At 37.2% G+C, this 22,748-nt stretch overlaps 1 protein-coding gene across 2 annotated transcripts in view; it reads right to left on the bottom strand.

Moving 5' to 3' along the window:
* The window catches only part of ATL1 (atlastin GTPase 1), an 82,049-nt gene that overhangs the window by 9,682 nt on the left and 49,619 nt on the right, over positions 1 to 22,748 (bottom strand). For both annotated transcript variants that reach the window (XM_054513701.2, XM_045900823.3), the window contains exons 6-9: positions 22,327 to 22,377; positions 19,724 to 19,780; positions 4,699 to 4,791; positions 3,480 to 3,618 (exon numbers count right to left, since the gene is read on the bottom strand). In XM_054513701.2, coding sequence (XP_054369676.2) covers positions 3,480 to 3,618; positions 4,699 to 4,791; positions 19,724 to 19,780; positions 22,327 to 22,377 — 340 coding nt within the window. The remainder of the gene's footprint in view (positions 1 to 3,479; positions 3,619 to 4,698; positions 4,792 to 19,723; positions 19,781 to 22,326; positions 22,378 to 22,748) is intronic.

Here is a 22,748-nt window from a genome sequence, read left to right as displayed (position 1 = left end):
CATGTTTTGTACACCTCAGAAATTTTAGTGCCCATCTTTTATGAGTACTTGTAGAGGAGTTTATTTAAATGTATTTGCTGTTTGCATTGTACCAATTTTTACTGAAAATTTTTCTTTGTATTGTATTTTGATTTATTCAAAGTTATCTATTCAAATTTCTCATTGTGGTTTGTTTTCTAGTTAGCAATATGCACTAATACTACTGGTGTTTGTATTATGTTACCACATTCCGTGTTGTGTTTTGCTGCTTGCTGTGCATCTGTATTCACTGACACTAATAGGTTTCTTTTTTGCTATATGACTTTATGGGTTTTTTTTTAGCATTTGTAGAATATTATTATATATCTAGAATGTATGAATTCTTCCTGAATTTCTGTATAAAACAAAAACCTTTCTCATTATAAAACGACTTTAAAATCACTTCCAACACACGTATTTAAATTCCACCCTCCCATTCCCTTATTGGAATGGAACTGGAATGGAATAAGATACACCTGTGTATCTAACACACCAGCAAGTGTGGTAATTATCATTAACGTAACCAGCATATAACCACATATTTGGATTAAAATGTGTTCTGAAGGTGGCATGAGCCACAGTCTTTGTTCTCACTGAGACTGCCAATTTTGGATTCAGAAAGTACGAACCAAATATTCACAACATACACAGGTGGTGAACTCTTGCTAACAATATTAGTTCAGCACAGTAAACACATGACCCAGAACATCTGCGGACCAGATCAATTTACAGAGGTGCACTAACTAGCCCTGGCCCACTGCAAGAATTCAAATAAACGTGTGGGTAGATGATGATTCGGGATGATGTTGTGTTTCCATCATTTCTTCAAATAATTTTTGCCACAAGAGTAAAACTTTGCTAGGAATTCAGGGGCTGGGCCAAAGTGGTTAATCTGTCACAATCACTGGGGACATGATAACATTCTTTATAAGAACTCTGCAGGGCAGATGCACTGGTTTAGCACTGCTGTATAAAGCAACCAAGAAGATATTTTCTCAGGATTACCTTCATCAGAAACACCTTTTTAAAAATCATCACCTTGCAATGGTGTTTGGCTATGCTTCCCGAAGTCTAACTGAAGCTGCTAAGGAAGTATCTCCACAATTTATGATGTGGTTACTGGTCATTCTACATGTGGTACTATAACAGAGAGCAACCTCAAAAAGAAAGGTAACTCTTTGTTAGTTAAAAGATTCACTAAGCCAAAAGAGGTATTCACTGGGCACTTAGAAAGAACTGGTTGAATGTAGCATGAATGAACCTGATCCTTTTGATTTCCTATGTGGGATGTCATTAAATCAATAGTTGATTTGAATCATAGTATCATAAGTTTCATATAATATGAAACATGGTAAGACAATTTCAATAATGTGAAGGACCATGAACAATATAGTAATTATAACAATTATTACTATTGGTAGTGAGCTAGAAAGTTATTTCTACAAGTCTGTGAAAGAGTATGTGAGAATTATCATCAAAGAACAATTTTTGCACAACTGTTTATTCAGAGACATTTCTTCCCTAGAGGAAGAAAGTTATTCAGATGCCAACCCTCTGGAAAACAGGACAGCCAGTGGACAAGACATCCTGGATAGAAACCACATCAACTTATAAGATTCAAAATGGGATGGAAAAACAATGTGGACAGCTGACTTTCAAAACTGCCCAAGGAGAAACTGAGACTAAGTAGAACATTTTGGCAAACACAGAGATACAGCAGGAGTCCTATAAAGCCTCATCAAAATGCAACTTTGATGGGCACCTGAAGCTGCTTTTCATTTCTTTTTCTCTCAGGCTAACCACTTTGGTAAACTCATAATTTTGGGGTGCCTGTAAAGCAGTTGTGTGGGTTAATATATGTTTAGACATGTGAGTAAAATTTGATGGGAAACAAATCCATTAAAAAATGCAGTTATATATCTGTGTGATTTGTCTTAAATTCTCTCCCTGAGCTCTTCCACTGCACAATGTGTCAGTTAATTTAAGAACTGTAGCTGTATACTACAAGAACAGAACAGCCAGAGTACTCTTTTGTCCCAATAAAGGACTGTTGTTGAAGGCCTGCCCCTCCCCGGCCTGGTTACGACTCCCCAACTCCAGAGAAGAAAGAGGGGCCTTGTGGGAGCCCTCTCTTTATGTCATTTACTCAAAACACACCGAAGGCATTAGGTAAATACACAGTATCAAGAGGTCTGTGCTCATTGGTGGGCTGGAATTCATAAGTGATAGTGAAATGAAAGAATCCTGCCGTTCATGCATTAATATGTACCTACTGCTATCTGTTCTGTTTATATAAAGATCATTTAAAACATGGAAGAAATAATGCTGATGATTGAGATACTTGGGATTCTATTTATGATACTGTCATAGTTGAATAGAGGGCATCTGAGTATAAATGCCATGGATACAGGGGGAAAAATAGGTTTGCTTTTCAAAGCTGCCAGTTCCATAAAGGTGGATAGATGTTACGTTGTTCTTTTTTAAGAGGAATGTTAAGGCCCTTTGCGAAGAGCTGTGCTGGAAAGCTTGTTACGGCACCGCCTCATCAACCCTGGCACAATGCAGAATGACAACAGTAAGTTAAATGTGGGAGCTCAGTGGCGCGGGTACTCACTGCCAGGCTTATAAGTAAAAAAAGTCAGAAATGTCTTTGGACTACTTTGTATTAATTACAAAGCAAATATCTAAAGACCTGGTGATTATTTATGAGGAAATACTCACTTCTGTTTCTTCAGACCCCTACGTCCACCCCATCCCATCCCTTTTTCTAACAAGTTGGGTTGCTTTGGAATCTTAAAATGTGAGTAATGCCTCTGTTTGACAAGCAAACACTATTATTATACTATTAGTATACATTATTTCAAAAACACTCTAGTGCTTTTGGGTTTTTCAGAAACTGGTCCTCATTCAGAAGATTTCATTTTTAGTGAAGCTTTTAATAATTTATAATTAAATTCTTCAGTAGCTTTTTTAAAGAACTTGAGTTCAGAACTATGCAATGTTTCTTTCGATCTCTAGTTATATAACTTATAACAATAATTATATAACATAGCATTTGAATAATATAGACATCTGTTTTTCTCCTCTAATGTAAGTAAGGAAAATTTAACAGGAAGACATTAAGGAGCATTTCTCAATGCACAGAGGTGAGCAGGAACCTCTGTGAAAAGGGGAGAGTCACTGCCTCCCAGGTGAACACAGGATTTTGCCTATTTTCTCCGTGTATGTATTCAGTACCCATAGAATCCTACAGTTCATCAAGGGGTTGTGCTCCAGCACCAGCCCAGGACTCCCAGTTATCTTGACAATTTTTAACCATTAGCCTCACATAAGTGGATAACCTAAATTAGCAGCTGTAAGCTCAGTAGATAAAATGACAATTTTATAACCAGGATAAGTAATGTAAACATATTCATTAAAAGACAAAATAAATAAAATCTTAAAAAAAAAAAAAGACAAACCTTTCAGTTTTCCATCAAAGTTTGGATTGGTAGCTACTTTTAAGCCAGGATGAGGTAGCAGAAAACAGGAGATTTTGGTGAAACAGGAATGGATGTGTTTTCGAACATTCTGTAGTTCTTCGTGCTGGTTCCCTGAGACCTGCAGCAAATCATTCTAAAGTTTAAACTACTTTCATCATAAACTGAACTCCAAAAGAATTCTGTGACATCTTCTATTTGCTGTGTCTGTCTGGTCCCACAATGATAAAAATGACATGATAGGACTGGTACTAAAGAAAAAATAGTGTTGGGTGAACGGCCATATCTAAGTATAGCATACATATGGCATTATTTTTAGAATTAACAAATGTTTACTCTTATGCTAACTCAGATGGGCCTTCCCATTTTTTTAGTACAAATTAATGGGGTTTTATTCTAGCTAGTTCTTACAAATTCCACTTTTAATTCAAGTACTCATAGGAAACATGAATAGATCATAAGATATTCCTACCTTCTTTTCAGGAGATACTCGACAGCCTCTTGTCACCTGGTAGGTATACATTTAAATTCTAGAAAGGCATCTGAATAATTGGGTATTTATAAGCTAAATTGTCCCCATTTTTTCAAATGTATTTCACAGTTAGTTAATAGTACAACTACCCTAAAAGTAATTATAAACCTAAAAAGATAAGCTGGGATCCTGATTATCAAGAAACCTTACTTAATCTTGATTTAAAAATTTTTCTCAATATTTATTTGTTGTGATATCTGTCCATTGTAAACAATTCATCCAATATTAAACTATCCTGACATCGAAAATGGAGAATCCTCTAATTTCACTTCTGTGAACTATTAGCAAAATGTTCTAAGACTGACTTTGGGGATTTCAAAATGAGATATTTCTGTTAAATTGACTTTTAAACCTCTACTAAAACATGACTCCAGATTTTTGTACTGTCAGCCTTGAATGGACTTAATTATTCAAATTAACAGGTTTATCACCAGGAATAAATCACTGTTTTGTAAATACCTACAAAAGAATTATCTGTATCATAATTATTGATGATATTTAAAACTGTAACTCTGAAAGTATCGTATTAAATACCAGTCTTTGTGCGTAGAGACACTAGAAGGGTCACATAAGAATATATCTAATAAGTATCCATTCCGCAAGTCATTGCAACAAAAGTAATTCTATTCACTACTGGTGAAATTTCATGCACCTGAATATCTAACAAACCTTGAGGCGTTTCTCCAAGAATTTGGAGCCACCGTCAGCTCCGTATGAAAACTCGTATGGGAAACTCCAATCCCGAACAAGAAAGATCAGACTCTAAGAAACAGTAAGAAGAAAGGATTGATAAGGGGACTCTAAATGGCCTCCCTGGGCCTTATGTGGAAACCAATTAAACACTGTTATCATCATTTGGATGGAGTTCTACACCACACTGGAGAATTATAAAAGCAAACATGAAACCTTTGAAAGTTTCTGAGCAATCTCTTCCCTATGAGATCATCCTTCCTGTTCCCATAAGTGAAAAGAGAAAGCTGCCCCCAAACTCACTGTAGTCACACAGAGCCATTAAGCCTGTCTGAGGGCACCTCGTCTCTTATCTCTTGGTGGCGTGCATTCACCTTGGCAATTTGGGGACAACTTCTTATGAAGACTCAAGTTTTATCATCTCTTTAAATATTTTTCCTTTATTACATTTGTCCCATTCTCTTCTTCAGAGGCTCTCAGTATACATACACGGTATGCAGGCGGGTAGGAATCCAGGTTTTATGGGGCCCAAAGCTTATAAAATCTGTTGGGGGGAGGGCTCAATAGGAAAAAGAATACATAATTGGGCTTGAAAGTGAACATTTATTTAGAATGAGAAAGATAACAAATTACAAATTAATAAAAAGCTGACGAATATGCAAACACATAAATCCAGAAAAAAAAAAACTAACACATCTTTGTAATAATTTTTTTCCTACTGTTTTTGGCTGCAAATGATTTGATCACTTCATCGTATGATGATTTCAAAATACTCTGATAGAAAGCTAATTCAATCTGTCCTCTAACAAGGCCACATTCTTTATCATAAAAAATTATTATTATTTTTTAAAGATTTTATTTATTTGACAGAGACACAGCGAGAGAGGGAATATAAGCAGGGGGAGGGGTAGAGAGAGAGGGAGAAGCAGACCTTCCTCCGCTGAGCAGGGAGCCCAACGCGGGAGTCCATCCCAGGACCCTGGGATTATGACCTGAGCCAAAGGCAGACGCTGAATGACTGAGCCACCCAGGCGCCCATAAAAAATATTATTGATAGTTTAGAAATGTTTCCATTTCAAAACTTATTTGTAATACCATGTACATTTTTAGTTTCCTCATCTGTCAAGTACGGATATTAATGGAACCCACCTCACAGGACTACTAAGTGACATATGTATAAGGCATCTCTGGAAGGGTGCCTGCACATAGTGCTGTGTTAGCGATCTGATTTTTAATTTAATGGCCACATATTTTAGCAAATGGATAGACCATAGTTTATTTTGCCATTATCCTAGATGTTTTCCAGTTTTTCTATTATTCTAAGAAATGCATTGATAAACATCCTTGAAGCTGAATATTTGTTCACATGCAGAAGGACTGGATTTTATCAGGGACTGCGTTTCCAAAATTAGAACAATCATTAGAATTATTTGGGAAGCTTTTAAAAGTATAGAATTCTTGGGCCCCACCCCAGACCTCTTGAAACCAAAGTAATAGTAGTTTTCCTTTAAGTGCTTATTATATGCCAACCACAGTGCCAGGAATTATACACATGATATTTTATGCATTCCTGAAACAGCCAAGAGACAGGTTACAATTTATGATTCTTTTCAGAAGAGATCATCTAAAAAGCCCCGCCACCTGACATTAAGGACTTGGCCAAAGGCACAAAGAGATGGAACAGCTCTGGGCTGTTTAACCCCGGGCTACTTCAAAACCCCTGCAGCACTGGCTCAACAGGAGCATCAAACATGCACCGTAGTTTACAGTCTGATGTCTGCTAAAAGCATGCTTTTTAAAAAAAAACATTATTGGGGCGCCTGGGTGGCTCAGTTGGTTAAGCGACTGCCTTCGGCTCAGGTCATGATCCTGGAGTCCCGGGATCGAGTCCCGCATCGGGCTCCCTGCTCGGCGGGGAGTCTGCTTCTCCCTCTGACCCTCCTCCCTCTCATTCTCTCTCTCTCAAATAAATAAATAAAATCTTTAAAAAAATAAAAAAAATAAAAAATAAAATAAAAAAAACATTATTTATTTTAGAGAGAATGAAAGAGAGAGAGAAAGCACGAGTGGAAGGGCAGAGGAAGAGGGAGAAAGATTCCCAAGCAGACTCTGCTGAGCATGGAGCCAGATGTGGGGCTTGATCTCAGGACCCTGAGATCACGACCTGAGCTAAAACCAAGAGTTGAACACTTAACCGACTGCGCCACCCAGGCGCCCCTAAAAGCATGCTTGCATTTATTTATTTATTATTTATTTATTTATTTATCTATTTATTTATTTGATTTTATTTATTTGACAGAGACACAGCGAGAGAGGGAACACAAGCAGGGGGAGTGGGAGAGGGAGAAGCAGGCTTCCCGCCGAGCAGGGAGCCCGATGTGGGGCTCAATCCCAGAAACTTGGGATCATGACCTGAGCCGAAGGCAGATGCTTAATGACTGAGCCACACAGGCGCCCCTAAAAGCATGCTTTTATATAATTAAGAGATACTTCAAATTTTAGTTTCTGAAAAAATGTAGGAAATTGAGGAAAAAACCAGTAGTTTTTATGAAATTAGCTATCTTCAAATGATCTAAAAGTTTTATACCTTCTGAGCTTCTAACTGAATCTTTATTTTAGTCTTACTTATTAAAATGTGTTGATATGCCTTTTTAAAAAAGATTTTGTTTATTTATTTGAGAGAGAGAGCATGAGGTAGGAGAGCAGAAGGAGAGAAGCAGACTCAGCACTGAGTGGGCAGCCCAATGTGGGGCTCAAACCCGGGACTCTGAAATCATGACCTGAGCCAAAGTCAGACACCCAACTGATTGAACCACCCAGGCGCTTTTGTTGATATGTCTCTTAATTCTCTTTTAATCTCTAGGTTCTTCCTCCATTTCTTCTTTTCCCTTACAGTTTATCTATTAAAGAACCTAGGACTTTGACCTGTAAAGATTCCTATAACCCGGACCTTGCTGACTGCATATTCACAGGCAGTTCAACATGCTCTTCTGTCCTCTGGATTTTCTGCAAATTGGCAGCTGGGTACAGAACCTTGATTTCAGGTCATATTTTTTTGGTGGAGTGCTCTTCTATCAGGAGGCACACAGTTTATGATTCTCTCTCCTTTGGTGAAATTATGTCATCTTTGCTTATCTGAAGTTCATTTGTCAGTAGCTTTCTCATTAAAGGCTCATAAAAACAATATTCTTTGCATCCTTACATGTTGATAAGTTTGTGACCAGTTATAACAGTTGTGACTTTCTATTTGAAAGTCAGTTTTGCTGAATATAAAATCCTTGGCTCACGTCTTCTCTCCTGAAACCAGGGGCACTTCTGGGTTTGCACTACGGATTTTTAAAATTTATTTTATTTTATTTATTTATTTAGTGTGTGTGTGTGTGTGTGTGTATTTTCTGGGGAAAGGAGAGATTCTTTTGGAGAGGAGAGTTTAAAAATACCGCTGGGGCACGTGGCTGGCTCAGTCAGTACAGCATGTGACTCGATCTCGGGGGGCTGTGAGTTCGAGCCCCACTTCAGGTGTAGACATTACTTAAAAATAAAATCTTAAAAAAAAAAAATCCCTATCCACTATCTTAAACAGTCCACTGCCTTTAAAAGATGCCCATTTTTGTCAAAATGAAACATAATAATTTTATAATTCAGAACATTTCTAGCTAAAATATATTATTTTGAAAACAGAGATTAGCTAGGAAGCAATTTTTGAAAAATAGAGGTTCATGAACCAGGATAAATGAAACCAAGTACGTGGATTTGGCTATATTTTGCATTTTTCTTGGAGAATTTTAGTTTCATTTGGTGATTTTCACTGGGCATCTTCCGACTTAGGGAGATATAATAAGATATATTAAGGACCATGTGTAGCATAGGATCAAACATGAAATCTTATTTTCTGAAATCAGTAATCTATATTCTAGCTATCCATCTATCTACAGTATCAAATTCCCAAGTTCTCTGCTTAATGCTCCCATCCAGAGATGTGCTGGTAAACTTGCTCTCCCAGAACAACAAAATGCCCTGATTTTGTAGCATTTGACCATTTCTGTGGTGTAAATATGCCATCATGGCTGATTTCAAGCTACTAGCAATTTAATAGTTGGCTTATATAATTCCTGACCAGTTACTAATTAGTTCTCATGAACTGGTAGAAGCCAGCTATAGCACACCCACCGGCCCCATCCCCTCCCAAGATAATTTGCTTTATATTTAAAATGTATGGAATTCTATGAATCTCAGTCCTTATGTCAAAGTCATCAGTTTTTCCACAATGCTGAATCTTGATTTGTTCATACATTCGGGTAGAGATAAAAAAAGATATAAATTATCCTAATTTGTTCAGATAAAAATATTTGAAGTCATAAATACTTTTTTTTTTTTTTAAAGATTTTATTTATTTATTTGAGACAGAGAGAATGGGAGACAGAGAGCACATGAGAGGGGGTAGGGTCAGAGGCAGAAGCAGGCTCCCTGCCGAGCAGGGAGCCTGATGCGGGACTCGATCCAGGGACTCCAGGATCATGACCTGAGCCGAAGGCAGTCGCTTAACCGACTGAGCCACCCAGGCGCCCCATAAATACTTTTTTTAATGAATTAATTCCAGTCAGCAAATGGGGCAAATAATGGGACCTATGCTGTGCATATCCCACCAACGATCACATATATTTTTCTTAGTCATCAAAAACATTATAACCTTTGTTAACTTCCCTTTGGGGGCTATATCCTCCAGGAAATTATTCAAAAGGATGTTATAGCACTACGATGAGTGACAGTGAAAAACTGAGAAAAAATCCAAATGCTCAACAGCAGGAAAATGGTTACTCAATTTATGGCATATTAATATGATAACATATTAATAGCTATTAATATTACAAATACATGGAATATATAAATACATGTGTTGATTATGTCAGGATAAAAACTTATATGAAATAATGTTATTAGCAATATAATGCTAAATTTATGAGCACCTCCATTACAAATATGTGAAAAAAACTCCCAAACTCCCAGGAATAGACTAACTGTTCTAGAGCCTTAGAGCCAGTAAATGACTGAGCTGGTTTTTAACCACTTAATCAATCTATTTCAGTTCTAATTTCAGTTTCAGATAACAACTAAACACAGTTTAGAACTTGTTTTAAACCCATCTAACTAAGTACAACTCCAATCAACAGCCCACTGAACGTCAACCGATCAGTGACAGCCTCATACTTTAAAAGTCAGTTAAGTAGTGCAAGATTCACTCCAGAAAATTCACTAAGGCTGATGTCAACCCATTTCTCACCTCTATAGCCAGCAAAAAACATACTTCTGGGGGCGCCTGGGTGGCTCAGTTGGTTAAGCGACTGCCTTCGGCTCAGGTCATGATCCTGGAGACCCAGAATCGAGTCCCGCATCGGGCTCCCTGCTCGGCAGGGAGTCTGCTTCTCCCTCTGACCCTCCCCCCTCTCATGCTCTCTCTCTCAAATAAATAAATAAAATCTTAAAAAAAAAATACTTCTGTATTCAACAACAAAAATTTTAAAATCAACATCAACCCATTCCTGCCTCTGTAAACCACATAACTTCAAAACAAATTCCTAAACCTTATATATAATTGTTAGTTTGCTTTGCTCAGTGAGACTAAGCCTCACCAGCATATCTCTTGTACTTAATAAAGTAATAAATTCAGTTTTGGTTTTTGTATTAGATATTGAGTGATGGTCTCATCCTTTGACAGTTCTGGAAGTCCCTCACTTCGCAGCAGTCACCTCAGACTAAGGTGAATTCTCCTTGTCCCTTGTTCCAAAATCCCATTTGTCCTTCAAATTTATTTCCAGTTGAATGTGCCTCAACAATTATCTGATTTAAGTTCTGATTTGTTTCATTGAGCTTTTGTCACTGATTCATTTATCCTAGGATTTTTGTTATAAAGACCCAATAGGTCTTCCTATAAGGTCATCAGTTCTAAGTCTTTGTATAGGACAATTCATCCTTTAGTTTTGGAAGCGTACTCATTTGATAAGTAATTAGACCTAATTTTTGTATAAGGTTATTAGAACTTTTGGTTTGGAGGTATACCATTCAGTAAATATTTTTGCTATTAGCCTCTTTATGCTTTTGCTGCTTGCTTTGCCTTCTTTTGCTCGACAATTCATACAAAGTGTCGTCTCATGTATTTTTCCTTTGTCTTGAATTGTCTTGTGTTGCTGAAAGTATAGGGAAGTGGTCCAGAAAGAACAGATAAAGGCATAAATTTAGTAAGTCTCCAGACCAATCAAGATGCCCCAAAGACTAATGATTGGAGGCCTGTTAAACTGGCAACAAATTTACACAAAAGTAATTAGTCAAACTTAGCCTTGGAAGCCCTACAAAACTTTTAAGGGGACACTCAATCCTGTCAATTTGTGAGTCACTGTGCTTAGTCCATAACACAGGATCAATGACTATTAGATTATTGATTATACAGCACTGTCCTGAACTCTGCTCGCTTGAGGAACCAAGCTATTTTTCAGAGCACACACTTTTGACCAACTTGTTACAGGCTTGTATATATCAAAGCTGGACCCTCCTGCTGGAAAAATGTCTGCTTTCTATTTGTATTGCACTATAATCCTAATTATTGCACTTAGAAGAATAAATGACGTTTTCAAAAAAAATCAGAATAACAGTGGTCATTATGGTGATCTTTGTACATGTCAAAATAAATAACTAATACAGTTAAGGGGAGCTCTATAAAAATTAAGAGATATAATATCAAACACTCATTAGTTAGCTTCTTTAATTAGTAAACTGTGACCTCAAAACAAAAGGCTGAATCTAAGATCGCATCTCTCAATTTGACTCTCTTACCTTCTGAGATACCTTGTATCTCTTTCAGTTTTATCTTCACCACTCACTTCACCCCTTCAATCCCTTCTGCTCCTTCCCCTGACCCCCTAAATGATTTCCGCAGGACTTTTTGCAGAAAGGGACTGGCCACGTTGCCCCAAACAACATCAAATTGCTAAACCGGAAGGCTCTATAAAAGCTGAATTTAAACCCTGGTCTAGAGTTGAGTTTCAAGGAATTTCTTTAACCCAAGAACACAGAAATTCGCTGCATAATTTAGGATTTTGTTAGATACTTACTGACCTGAATTATCAGTCCTGTTCCAACTAGTTCACTTAATTGTTAGTCCCTCAGATGGGAAAAAAAATGGTTAAGAGCAGTAGGGTAAAAAAAGACCAGGAGAACATTTAAACAACCCAGCTCTTCAAAATAATAATAATAATAATAATAATAATAATAATAATAATAAATTAAAACATTTTAATAGTCTTTAGAAGGCAAGAAAAATAGACAAAACACCACATAAGGCCATTTCAGAAGACTTTCTCTTAGAGATTAATGAGCCAAAGATTCAAAGTTGTAGACAAAATAAAGATCAATTATAGGAAATGTTATAAATAGACTTTAGGAATTTTCAAACAATCTTCTGGGGATCTAGCTAAAGTAAATGGAACCTGTCTTCTCTTTTTTAAATGGGCTCAAACATAAAATACAGGAATCAGAAGAAAAAAGCTTGAATGAAAAATCGTCGATTTAAAAATCTCCAATATATAGGTGACTTTTCAGAGGGGCTTGAATACTCAGCAAAGTAGAAATCAAAACAAATCTGTGGCCCTCCAGGTAAAAAAAGACCAAAATATCCTCTATTCTCTAGGAATCAGGAACCTACCCATAGCGACACCTATAGACATAGCAAGCAAAAAATCCACTTGAAGAACCAATGTCCTTTATGGGCTAAAAATACCAACAATGTGTATGACTCTAAAGAGACTGAAGGGAGGACGCCTGGGTGGCTCAGTTGGTTAAGCATCTGCCTTCGCCTCAAGGTCATGATCCCAGGGTGTTGGAATCAAGTCCTTGCATCGGGCTCCTTGCTCAGGAGGGAGACTGCTTCTTCCTCTGCCTGCCGCTCCCCCTGCTTTGCTCTCTCTCTCTCTGACAAATAAATAAAATCTTTAAAAAAAGAGACTGAAGAATCTCTTTGAGCAAAAATCACCAAGGACATAAGCAGAAAAGTTGGAGAAGAATCTAAAGGAGTCCAGATTAATACCTTCCAAATTACATAAATCTTTTTTTACATATATTAAAAAATTAGGCCAGAGCAGGTATTAAATTACAACATGCACACATCAGTGACTCATCGCCTTTTGCAGCCTATCTCCTGAGCCAGTAGCCAAGGCTTATCCTCTTGCCTCAGAGCAGTTCAGTCTTGTCTAACTACTTGAAGCATCTTCAGACTCTGTACTAGGATCACCTTTAAATCTGATGGTACCATATACAATCTCTATTGCTAACCGAAAACATCTAACGTTTTTCCGTTAGTCTTAACTAACGAAATATGTTATTTTATTCTTTTTGTATCACCGCCCAGCAACTAATACTTTTTTTTTTAGATTTTTTTTATTTGACAGAGAGAGACACAGCGAGAGAGGGAACACAAGCAGGGGTAGTGGGAGAGGGAGAAGCAGGCTTCCCTTGGAGCAGGGAGCCTGATGTGGGGCTCGATCCCAGGACCCTGGGATCATGACCTGAGCCGAAGGCAGACGCCTAACAACTGAGCCACCCAGGTACCCCCCTCCTTTTTTTTTTAAGTAGCTCCACACCCAGCGGGGAGTGCAATGCCGGGCTTGAACTTACAACCCTGAGATCAAGACCTGAGCTGAGCTGAGTCAGATGCTTAACCACTGAGCCACCCAGGTGTCCCTAACAACTAATACTTCCAATTCAGAAACTACTATGCTTACCCACTGAAAGAGAATTTCATGATTGTGTTTTTGCAGTTCAAGAAGGGGCCATGCCCAGTACAAATATTTTGGACTCTCACACCAACTTATGACTTAATACTGTTTATGGATCTTATCTTAAAAATGTAAAGAGGTAATACTAGGATGGATATGTAATAGCTATACCAGATCTTGAATCCAGGTCTTTCAATTTCAAGTCCAATGGATTTACTTATATGCAAACTATATACAATCCCAAATAGGTATATGACAGCATAATTAGCAAACATTAATTGAACATCTGCTGTATAAACTTAGGTGTACTAGACTAAAAAAAGCAAACTACAAAGCTCCTGCTCTTAAGGTATTTATAATTTAGTGAGATGGGATGTGCACATTCAAATCTAAGACTACAAGATATAGCTGAGTAAGTGCCTAGGATTAGGGGGAGGAAGAGAAGCACTGAAGAGTGGTGGAGTGCCGGGGTGTTGAGCCTGTGGCCTACCTATGAACGTAGGTTGATGAGCAGCTCTGCAATTTAAAGAGATTACGTGACCAGGGACAAGTTTGTCAACTACTCTGTGCCTTAGTGTTTCCTCATCAGTTAAAAAAGAGAAAGAGTAAAGAAGGAACATTATTATTTATTTTTATATAACTATAGTGAGTGTCATTTGAATAATGTAAGAAACATACTTAGAACAGTGCCTGGCACAAATAATGTAAGAAACATACTTAGAACAGTGCCTGGCACAAATAAATGCTCAATAAATTATTCTTGTTATACAAGTCTTCTAGACATTTCAGGTACCTAAATGTGGACATTGGGAGAATCCTGCTGTATACCACTGATCTGCTTCTACGTGGCCAGATGAATATTTATTCTGATTCGTACAGCTTTCGGATCACCCAAATTACTCTCTGGACAGAACATGGGATAAGGTAGCTTTCTCAGACAGTTGTCCTTTTTCTCAGCCCCACCCATCGTATCTTTTCCTTTAATTTACAGCCCAACCAGGCAAACAACAGCCTTTCATTTTCTCAGTGAAGTCATGTATTTCTCTGGTATGACTTGGTAGTTACAGTCATCATAGATTTTTGACCAAGAATATTTTACTTTAAAGTGGTTGAAATCACTATCAAAGAATTTATTCTGTAGATGAACATTTTTAAATCATAGGAATAAAGGATCCTTAAATATAATTAAGTAAACCAGAGTAAAATAATTCCCAATTTTCCATATGTAGGCCCAATCTGAATGAGAAATTGTGAGAAACAGGAGGTTTATCCTAATACAACAATATATTATTATATGCCTCCTCTATTGTTATTTTCTACCAATCTTCAGTTTAACCATAACACTGGCGTGGACTGAGCTGCTCACTAATAATTACATCTCCACCAAAAGAAACATGAAAAGTTGAGTTTCATCTTATCTCACAAAGAGGATTCAAATCTTTTTCTCCCCCAGCTTCACTGAAATACAATTGACATACCACATTGTGTATGTTTAAGGTCTACACCATGATGATGACATACATATACATTGTGAAACGGTTACCACAATAAGGTTAGCTAACATATCCATCACCTCACATACTTATCATTTGTGTGTGTGGGTGTGGGTGTAGTGAGTCAAATCTGTTTCTAAGGCCTAGGGTGTTTGGAGGGCCTTTAAGCATATGAAAATGGTTCATAAAAATGCTATGGGAGAAAACTGGGATGAGTTAATTAATCCAGAAGGTGAAGTACTTAACACTAAGGAGGTGAAAGAGCAGAGAATAAATGTAAGTATACCTAAAATATGTGCTGAGGAATGAAATAAATCTTCTAAGAAAAGAGAATTAAAGTTTGTGTGCAGGAAGGTTTTTTTAGGGTTTAATCCTTCTTGTCTTCCTATTACAGGTAAAACTTGTTACTAAGCTCTTGTACATACAAATGTACATACAAATGCACATAGACACAGCATCCCATTTCTCTGTTACCAGAAGCTCCCCTCCCATAGATGCCCTCTGCCAGGGTGTGCCCAGCGGCTAATTCAGTCCTCAAATGTTACGTCTTGCTCTGGGTTCTACTTCCCGAGTGTGCTAAATACAGGCTCACAAGGAGCAGTTGTTAAAGTTTGAGGAATTTCACAAGTCAGTTGACATCACGGTTGCAGCTTGAAATCAGCCATGGTAAACGTATTTGTACCTCAGAAATCAGTAAATGCTTTCAAATCAGGACCACCTCCTCCCTCCTCGCCAGCCAGCTGTAAACATTTATCAGCACACCACTGGCTAAACTTTACACTTCAGTACTGCTTTTAAACTGAATTCACTTCCCTTTTAGTTCTCTTCTTAAAAAGTTTTTAGTAATACAACAGATACTTTGTTAGCTTGATATAAATTGGCTTTTGATACAAGAATCAAATTAATCTGTTAATTTAGCTATTCACTTCATTGACTAACTGCCCTCCCTTTTCCTGCCTGTGATAGATCTTGTTCATTATTTACAATTTCACCGCTTCAGAGGTAAGAATTCTTCTATTTTAAGTTTGTTAAATTTAGTTTTGAGTACAAATTATTATTTTTTAAATTTCATTACCTCTCATCTTAGTCTCTCAGGCAATGTTTAAAATTTCTTCTCCACACTTTATCCAAATAAATAAAGCTGTTGTCTTCTGAGATAGAGGAAGAGGTTAGAAGTGATGACCTCTCAAAACAGCTTGTGAATTAACTGAACTTTGATTTAAAAGTTATTTTATATTTGAACTTTTTCTCTTGAGACTTTTTCTAATTTAAATGTGAATTATTCTGTAGGCAGTAAGCTCATTAACATTGCTCTTAACGATGTTTTTAAAAAAAATGTGAATTAGGGCGCCTGAGTGGCTCAGTCGGTTAAGCGTCCTGGGATCGAGCCCTGCATCGGGCTCCCTGCTCAGTGGAGAGTCTGCTTCTCCCTCTGCACTCCATCCCATCCCGCCCCCTCCCCACTCCTGCACACTCGCTCGATATCTCTCTCACAAAAATAAACAAAATCTTAAAAAAAAAGGTAAAATAAAAAATGTGAATTATCTGCTGATATCTTAAACATTCTGAAATCTGAATACATTAGCATATTACCTTTTAATTTCATGATGTATAGAATTTGGTTGCATTTTAAATATTATTAAATATCTTTGGAAGCCACTTTTGTTATTTAATGACATTCTCATTTCAATTTCAGATACTTTGATTTACAGGTGCCAACTTGTTTAGGAGTCATTGACTCATTCAGTCAAAACTTTTTTTCAGGATGCCTGGGTGGCTCAGTCGGTTAGGTGGCTGCCTTCAGCTTAGGTCATGATCCCAGGGTCCTGGGATTGAGCCCCGCACCGGGCTCCTTGCTGGGATTGAGCCCCGCATCGGGCTCCTTGCTATGTGGGGAGCCTGCTTCTCCCTCTGCCTACTGTTCCTCCTGCTTGTGCTCTCTCTGACAAATAAATAAAAAACAAAACAAAACCAAAAACTTTTTCTCACTGACATTTCAAAATGCCACCAGTTTGCCAACAAGTGATAATCTCTTAAAGTTTTTTTCTATTGTTTGTTCTCAATTCATTATTATTATTATTATTTTACCAAAAGCAGTACCTCTCCCTGTGTCTCCCTCCCTTTTCTTTCTTTCTTTCTTTCTTTCTTTCTTTCTTTCTTTCTTTCTTTCTTTCTTTCTTTCTTTCTTTCTTTCTTTCTTTCTTTCTTTCTTTCTTTCTCTCTCTCTCTCTTTCTTTCTTTCATCTACCTATCTATCTACCTACCTACCTACCTACCTACCTACCTACCTAATCAAAGCATGGGTTAGTCTCTTTTCTTCTGGCAAAGTGTAAGAAGCAGTAACATTTGCTGGTAAGACTTAAAAATCCTTTCCAGAATTTACAATGGAGTTCCCAGTCAGCCAATGGATCTGGAGAGTAACAAGTTCAGAGAAGAGAAAAATCAAAGCTGACAGCCCAATTACTATATAATACTCCAACTATCAACCTAACAAATTATTATTTTTTAAAGGTAACAGTCTAGGGGTGCCTGGGTGGCTTAGTTGTTAAGCGTCTGCCTTCAGCTCAGGTCATAATCCCAGGGTCCTGGGATCGAGCCCCGCATCAGGCTCCCTGCTCAGTGGAGACCCTGCTTCTCCCTCTCCCTCTGCTGCTCCTCCTGCTTGTGCTCTCTCTCTCTGTGTCAAATAAATAAATAAAAGCTTTAAAAAAAAAAATAAAGGTAACAGAGTCTAGTAGGTAAGAAGATTGTAAGCAGGGACTGGTTTTATTCTACCTGGACTCCTCTGCCCACCCCCTTCCCTAGACCTCATGGAAAGATCCACACTCCTTCACTCAAAGCATACCATCGTCTCTCCCTGCAAAGGCCCCTTTCTTGCTTTATCCTATTTTTCCCAGATCCCCACTCCCATTCAACTGTCTGCTCTCAATCATACTCACTCTAATATGTATTATTTTTGTGTATATAGAGCATTTTAAGTAATCATAAATTACTGTGTTCTAAATCTCAAACTTTTTTCCTACTTAATTCAGTATGGATTTTAACACTCTATTCATGCTACTCTGTAGATTATGGGTTCATTGCCTTTGGATGTTGCAAAATATTCCAGAATGTGCTTCTCACCATATTTATGTACCCATTCTTCTAGTGATGGACACCTCTGCTGCCTCCCACTTCTTGCTACTACTACTCTATCAATGCTACAGTGAATATCCTTACACATTTTCCCTGCTTCACAGAATCACTGCTCCAATCCGCACTTTCACCAACAGGCTTGAGTGCTCCCCCTTACCCAAATCCTAGCTATCATTTGGTATTATACCCCTGTTCAACTTTTTGCCTATGAGTGTAAAATGGTATCTTGTTGTTTTAATTTTTATCTGATTATCAATGAGACTTGACATCCTTTCAAAAATGTGTTAGCCATTCAGGTTTCCTTTCTGTGAATTGTCTATATGTCCTTTGCCTATTTTTTCTTTATTCAGTTTAACATTTTTGAATGGTTTTGTTTTGTTTTTAAGACTTTATTTTCCTAGTGCAGTTTTAGATTTACAATAAAATTGAAAGGAAGGTACAGAAATCTGCCATGTATACCACCTGCCCCTACACATGCATAGCCTCCCCCATTCCAACATCACTTACCAGAATGGTTATAAGGCACAGCAAAAGCTAGATGAGTACCAGAGACAGGATATTGGGTGGGGGCAAGTTTTTTGGAGGTCTTTCTTTCTTTCCTTCCTTTTCCTCCCTCCCTTTCTTTCTTTCTTCTTTTTTTCTTTTTCATTCATTCATTCATTCTTGGTTTTATTTACTCTAAGACTTCGCTTCAGTCCCTCTGATAAGCCTAGGCTGAAGCTGTCATGCTTCAGGTAAGCAGTCATTGGTGTTTAAATCTGTACCTCCTCCAGGTTTTCAAGGCTCTTTGACTTAATTATAATCTCCTGGTTCTTGATATATAAAGAGGGCTGAGGCAGAGGGAGCATTAATGGGCCAAATAATCACTTATACCACTCAATACAAGCTCAGATATTGCCCTGACATTATCCTGCTGTTCCAAGCAGAGGCTGAGCTGGTTGCTATTCTGATACCTAGTGCAATGAAGCAAGTGATGGTTCACACAGGTCAATGTGTAAGAAAGAAAAAAGTGGGGTGCCTCGCTGGCTCAGTTGGAAGAGCATGGGATTCTTTTGGGGTCTTCAGTTTGGACCCCACATGGGTCCAAACTATTATTTATTTATTTAAATAAATAAAGCAAGAGAAAGAAAGAAAGAAAGAGGGAAAGAGAGAGAGAAAGAGAAAGAGAAAAAGAAAAAAAGCACCTCCAAAAAACTTGCTCCAACCCAATATCCTGTCTCTGGTACTCATTTAGCTTTTGCTGTGTCTTGTAACTCCCATTTTCCCAGGAATCTTGTTTGTTTTTAACTTTTATGTTTGACAAATTCATCAATTTTTTTTTTTTTTTTTTTTAGTTTTTGTGACATCTCTAGGGTTGGATTCAGGGGAGAAAAGATATTCTTGTAGGAACCAAAATATCTAATTCATCTTTTCATTTTCCCAGTTTGTTAAATTTTTATTTCCCTATTTTAATCTCCTACTTGCATCAAATAGCATTAACAAAGTTATCAAAGTACTTGTTGAATGAAATAAAAAAGGAAGAAATGTGACCCTCTCAATTAATTAATATACCTTGTTATACTCTTCAGAAAAATTTAATAAGAATTTACCATCATTTTACCCTCCACTCACCTGAAATGGTTTCAGGAATATTTCCTCCATTGCCAGTCTGCCATACTCAGTGAAAAGCTAGATGGAAAATCACACACACACACACACATACACACACACACACACACCACAGAGAAAACTTCAGTATCAGCAAAGTTCTACTTCTGTGCTTTCTTCCATTCTTTTTTTTCCTCGCCAAGACATAATACTATATTATTAAGGTTACAATAATCATTTTAAGGAACTAAGTATTAGATAAAGCAGAACTACAGTAATTTTTAAAATTTATTTTCTTATTTAAATTCAATTAATTAACATATAATGTATTATTGGTTTCAGAGGTAGAGGTCAGTGATTCATCAGTCTTACATAACACCCAGTGCTCATTACATCATGTGCTCTCCTTAATGTTGATCACCCAGTTACCCCATCCTCCCCAACCCCCTCCCCTCCAGCAGAACTACGGTAATTTTTAAATAAAAAATTAAGGACATAAAGTACATGTTAAAAATAAAGTTTCCACTTCAGGCTAATACCTTTATATCAAGAATGTAGGACAGTTTTTTGTAGGGAAGATGGGGGAGAAAGTAACATGGTAAATAACCTTTCAAAGCAGAACTCGCACATATAGACCAGAGAGCCATAAACTATGTTGGACATATTTACAAAAGTTGTTGCCTGAGGAAATTTAACAGCACAATGGACTGAATTACTAACAAAGGCATAAAGGCATCTGGCTTAAAAATACAATCAGATATACCACCTTCTCTTCTTTCTAATTGCTCCCAATTGAGAGGAACCATATCAGTTTTTGTGTTGCCAGAAATGTAAGGTTTTAGAGAACAAAGACCTGAGCGGGTGACTGTGATTAGGCCTCTGATGAGCGTTTCATCCAGCCCAGCCCAGTGGGTTTCCCCAGCTGTACACAGGAAATGCCACTTCATCCACAAGATTAATAAGCCACAGCAGCTTCTCAGAGCTGGGGCGGAACTGACACAGAGGATTCCCACCTCTTGCCCCTTTAGGATAGCTCCCATAGCACCACCCTGCCTCTCTTGCAGAACCATCTAGGAAGCCAAGGGTAATTCCCAATATCATGTCTAAAAGGCAGCTGGTCGAGGGATTAGACACTCACATTAGAATCATCTACTAACATAACTGGAATTCACAATCTCTTCTGAGGAGGCTGAGGTGTTGTCATTTACAGGAAAAATTTTAAATGGTCTCAGAAAAACATTACTTACTCAATCTCAAAGTCCAAAATCAGCCGTCTTAAGAAATCCCTAAGCTGGTATTGAACAGTGCCATACCATTAGCTTGGAAAATAACTGGCTAGGTTATGACACAGGCCTGAAGAAGTAAATCGTACTTATTATAAGAAACAATTATTCAGCGTATTGCCTATTTGTCATAAATGCCGTGTGATGTACTAGAAATATATTTGGGAATAATGCTGGATGTGAACTCCAAATGCTATTTCCAACATCACAGCTTACCCTGCTTTATTATCCTTTGTTGTCTGGTAAATTTGTACATGGCTCTTATTGCCAAGATAGATTATATATTTAAAGCAAAATTTTCTATAAAATATGCAGAAGGAAACTATCAGAGAAACAACAGGTTTTGCTATGTAGCCAAAATAACATGCACTGAAAGACAGCAGAGAGTGTTACAGAGATGTGAACTATCTTAAGGAAATATCTAATCTTTTACTTATTTGAGATTTAAGTGCTGCTTGGAGACTGGAAGGAGCACTGAGCCCTGGAGATACCCAGATTTCTAGTCCCACTTTACCACTAATTAGCCATATGAGTTTAGGCAAGTCATTTACTACTTTCAGCCAAATTTACCCCATCCGTAAAATATGAAGGATAAATTAGGTGTCACTCTTCCAGATCTAAAACAGAATTTTATGAATTATCATCAGGTAGCCCCTCCTAGTTTTTAGGTATAAAGTAGTCCATAGGAAAAAAAGTCTGGCATTCAACTGATATCATACCAACAATTATTAAATCTCTGACCATAAGACTTCAACTTCAGGTTTTTTTCTCTGCATTTTTGCTGTAATAATACTCTGAGGGCAGCATATAGAACAGAAAGGTTTTTAAAACGTATTATTAAAGTATAGCTGACATACAGTGTTATAATATTAGTTTCAGGTGTACAGCATAGTGACTTGATAACTCTATACATTATGCTATGCTCACCATGGTAAGTGTGATTACCATCTGTCACCATACAACATTATTACAGTATTAATGACTATATTCCCTATGGTGTACTTTTCACCTCCATGAGCTATTTATTTTATAACTAGATCAACTTTACATTTTGGGTCATTTTTAAACCAAAGATTCTTTTCTCTACTCTAATCTGCCATATATATTCACATATATAGGGCCGATAGCAAGTAGCTTTATAGTAACAAAGAAATTTGAAAACTGAATTAGAAAGAACATAACTATACAGGCTGAAACAAGAAACCTGGAAATAGGACAACCTCTATTTGATTATGTTTCTAAATCTTTCTGAATTAAGTTTTCCAAGTAGAAGAAGGCCCAACAAAACCCATACATCCTCAAAAGATGACCAGATATGTAAAAAAAGAGTATACATATTGTTACCTGGAGGTGCTGAAGATCATCCTCCTGGACATTCTGGGATAAGTTATATACCTTGATTAAGAAATGAAGTTAAAATGAGAAAATAATTAGCATCCGCTGAAGCACTTTTATTTTTGTAAATATCAATGTTCACAAAATCAAACTCTCTTAAGCGTATGCTTAAATAATGGTATTTCTAAGACCTTGAGAGAGTAGTAAAGAAAGCTTGAAAGACAACAGACAATGTACAATGATCACAAAATTGTTTCAGAAATACCACAGCCACCTGCTCTGGAGACAGAATATTAAAATTATTCATGAACCTAACTAAACAATTGGTCAATAAAGTAATCATTCTTACAAGCATACCAAAATAATAGCAATCTAGATCTGAATAACCCATATATAAAATTTTGTCTTAAAAATTATGTTGACCTTTTCAC

This window comes from Mirounga angustirostris, unplaced genomic scaffold, assembly GCF_029215605.1.
Source record: "Mirounga angustirostris isolate CCGP_5_RB_7025 unplaced genomic scaffold, mMirAng1.0.hap1 SCAF_9, whole genome shotgun sequence".
NCBI lineage: Eukaryota > Metazoa > Chordata > Mammalia > Carnivora > Phocidae > Mirounga > Mirounga angustirostris.
The sequence above is the reverse complement of the archived record's forward strand: the minus strand, read 5'-3'. Positions and strand labels throughout refer to the sequence as shown.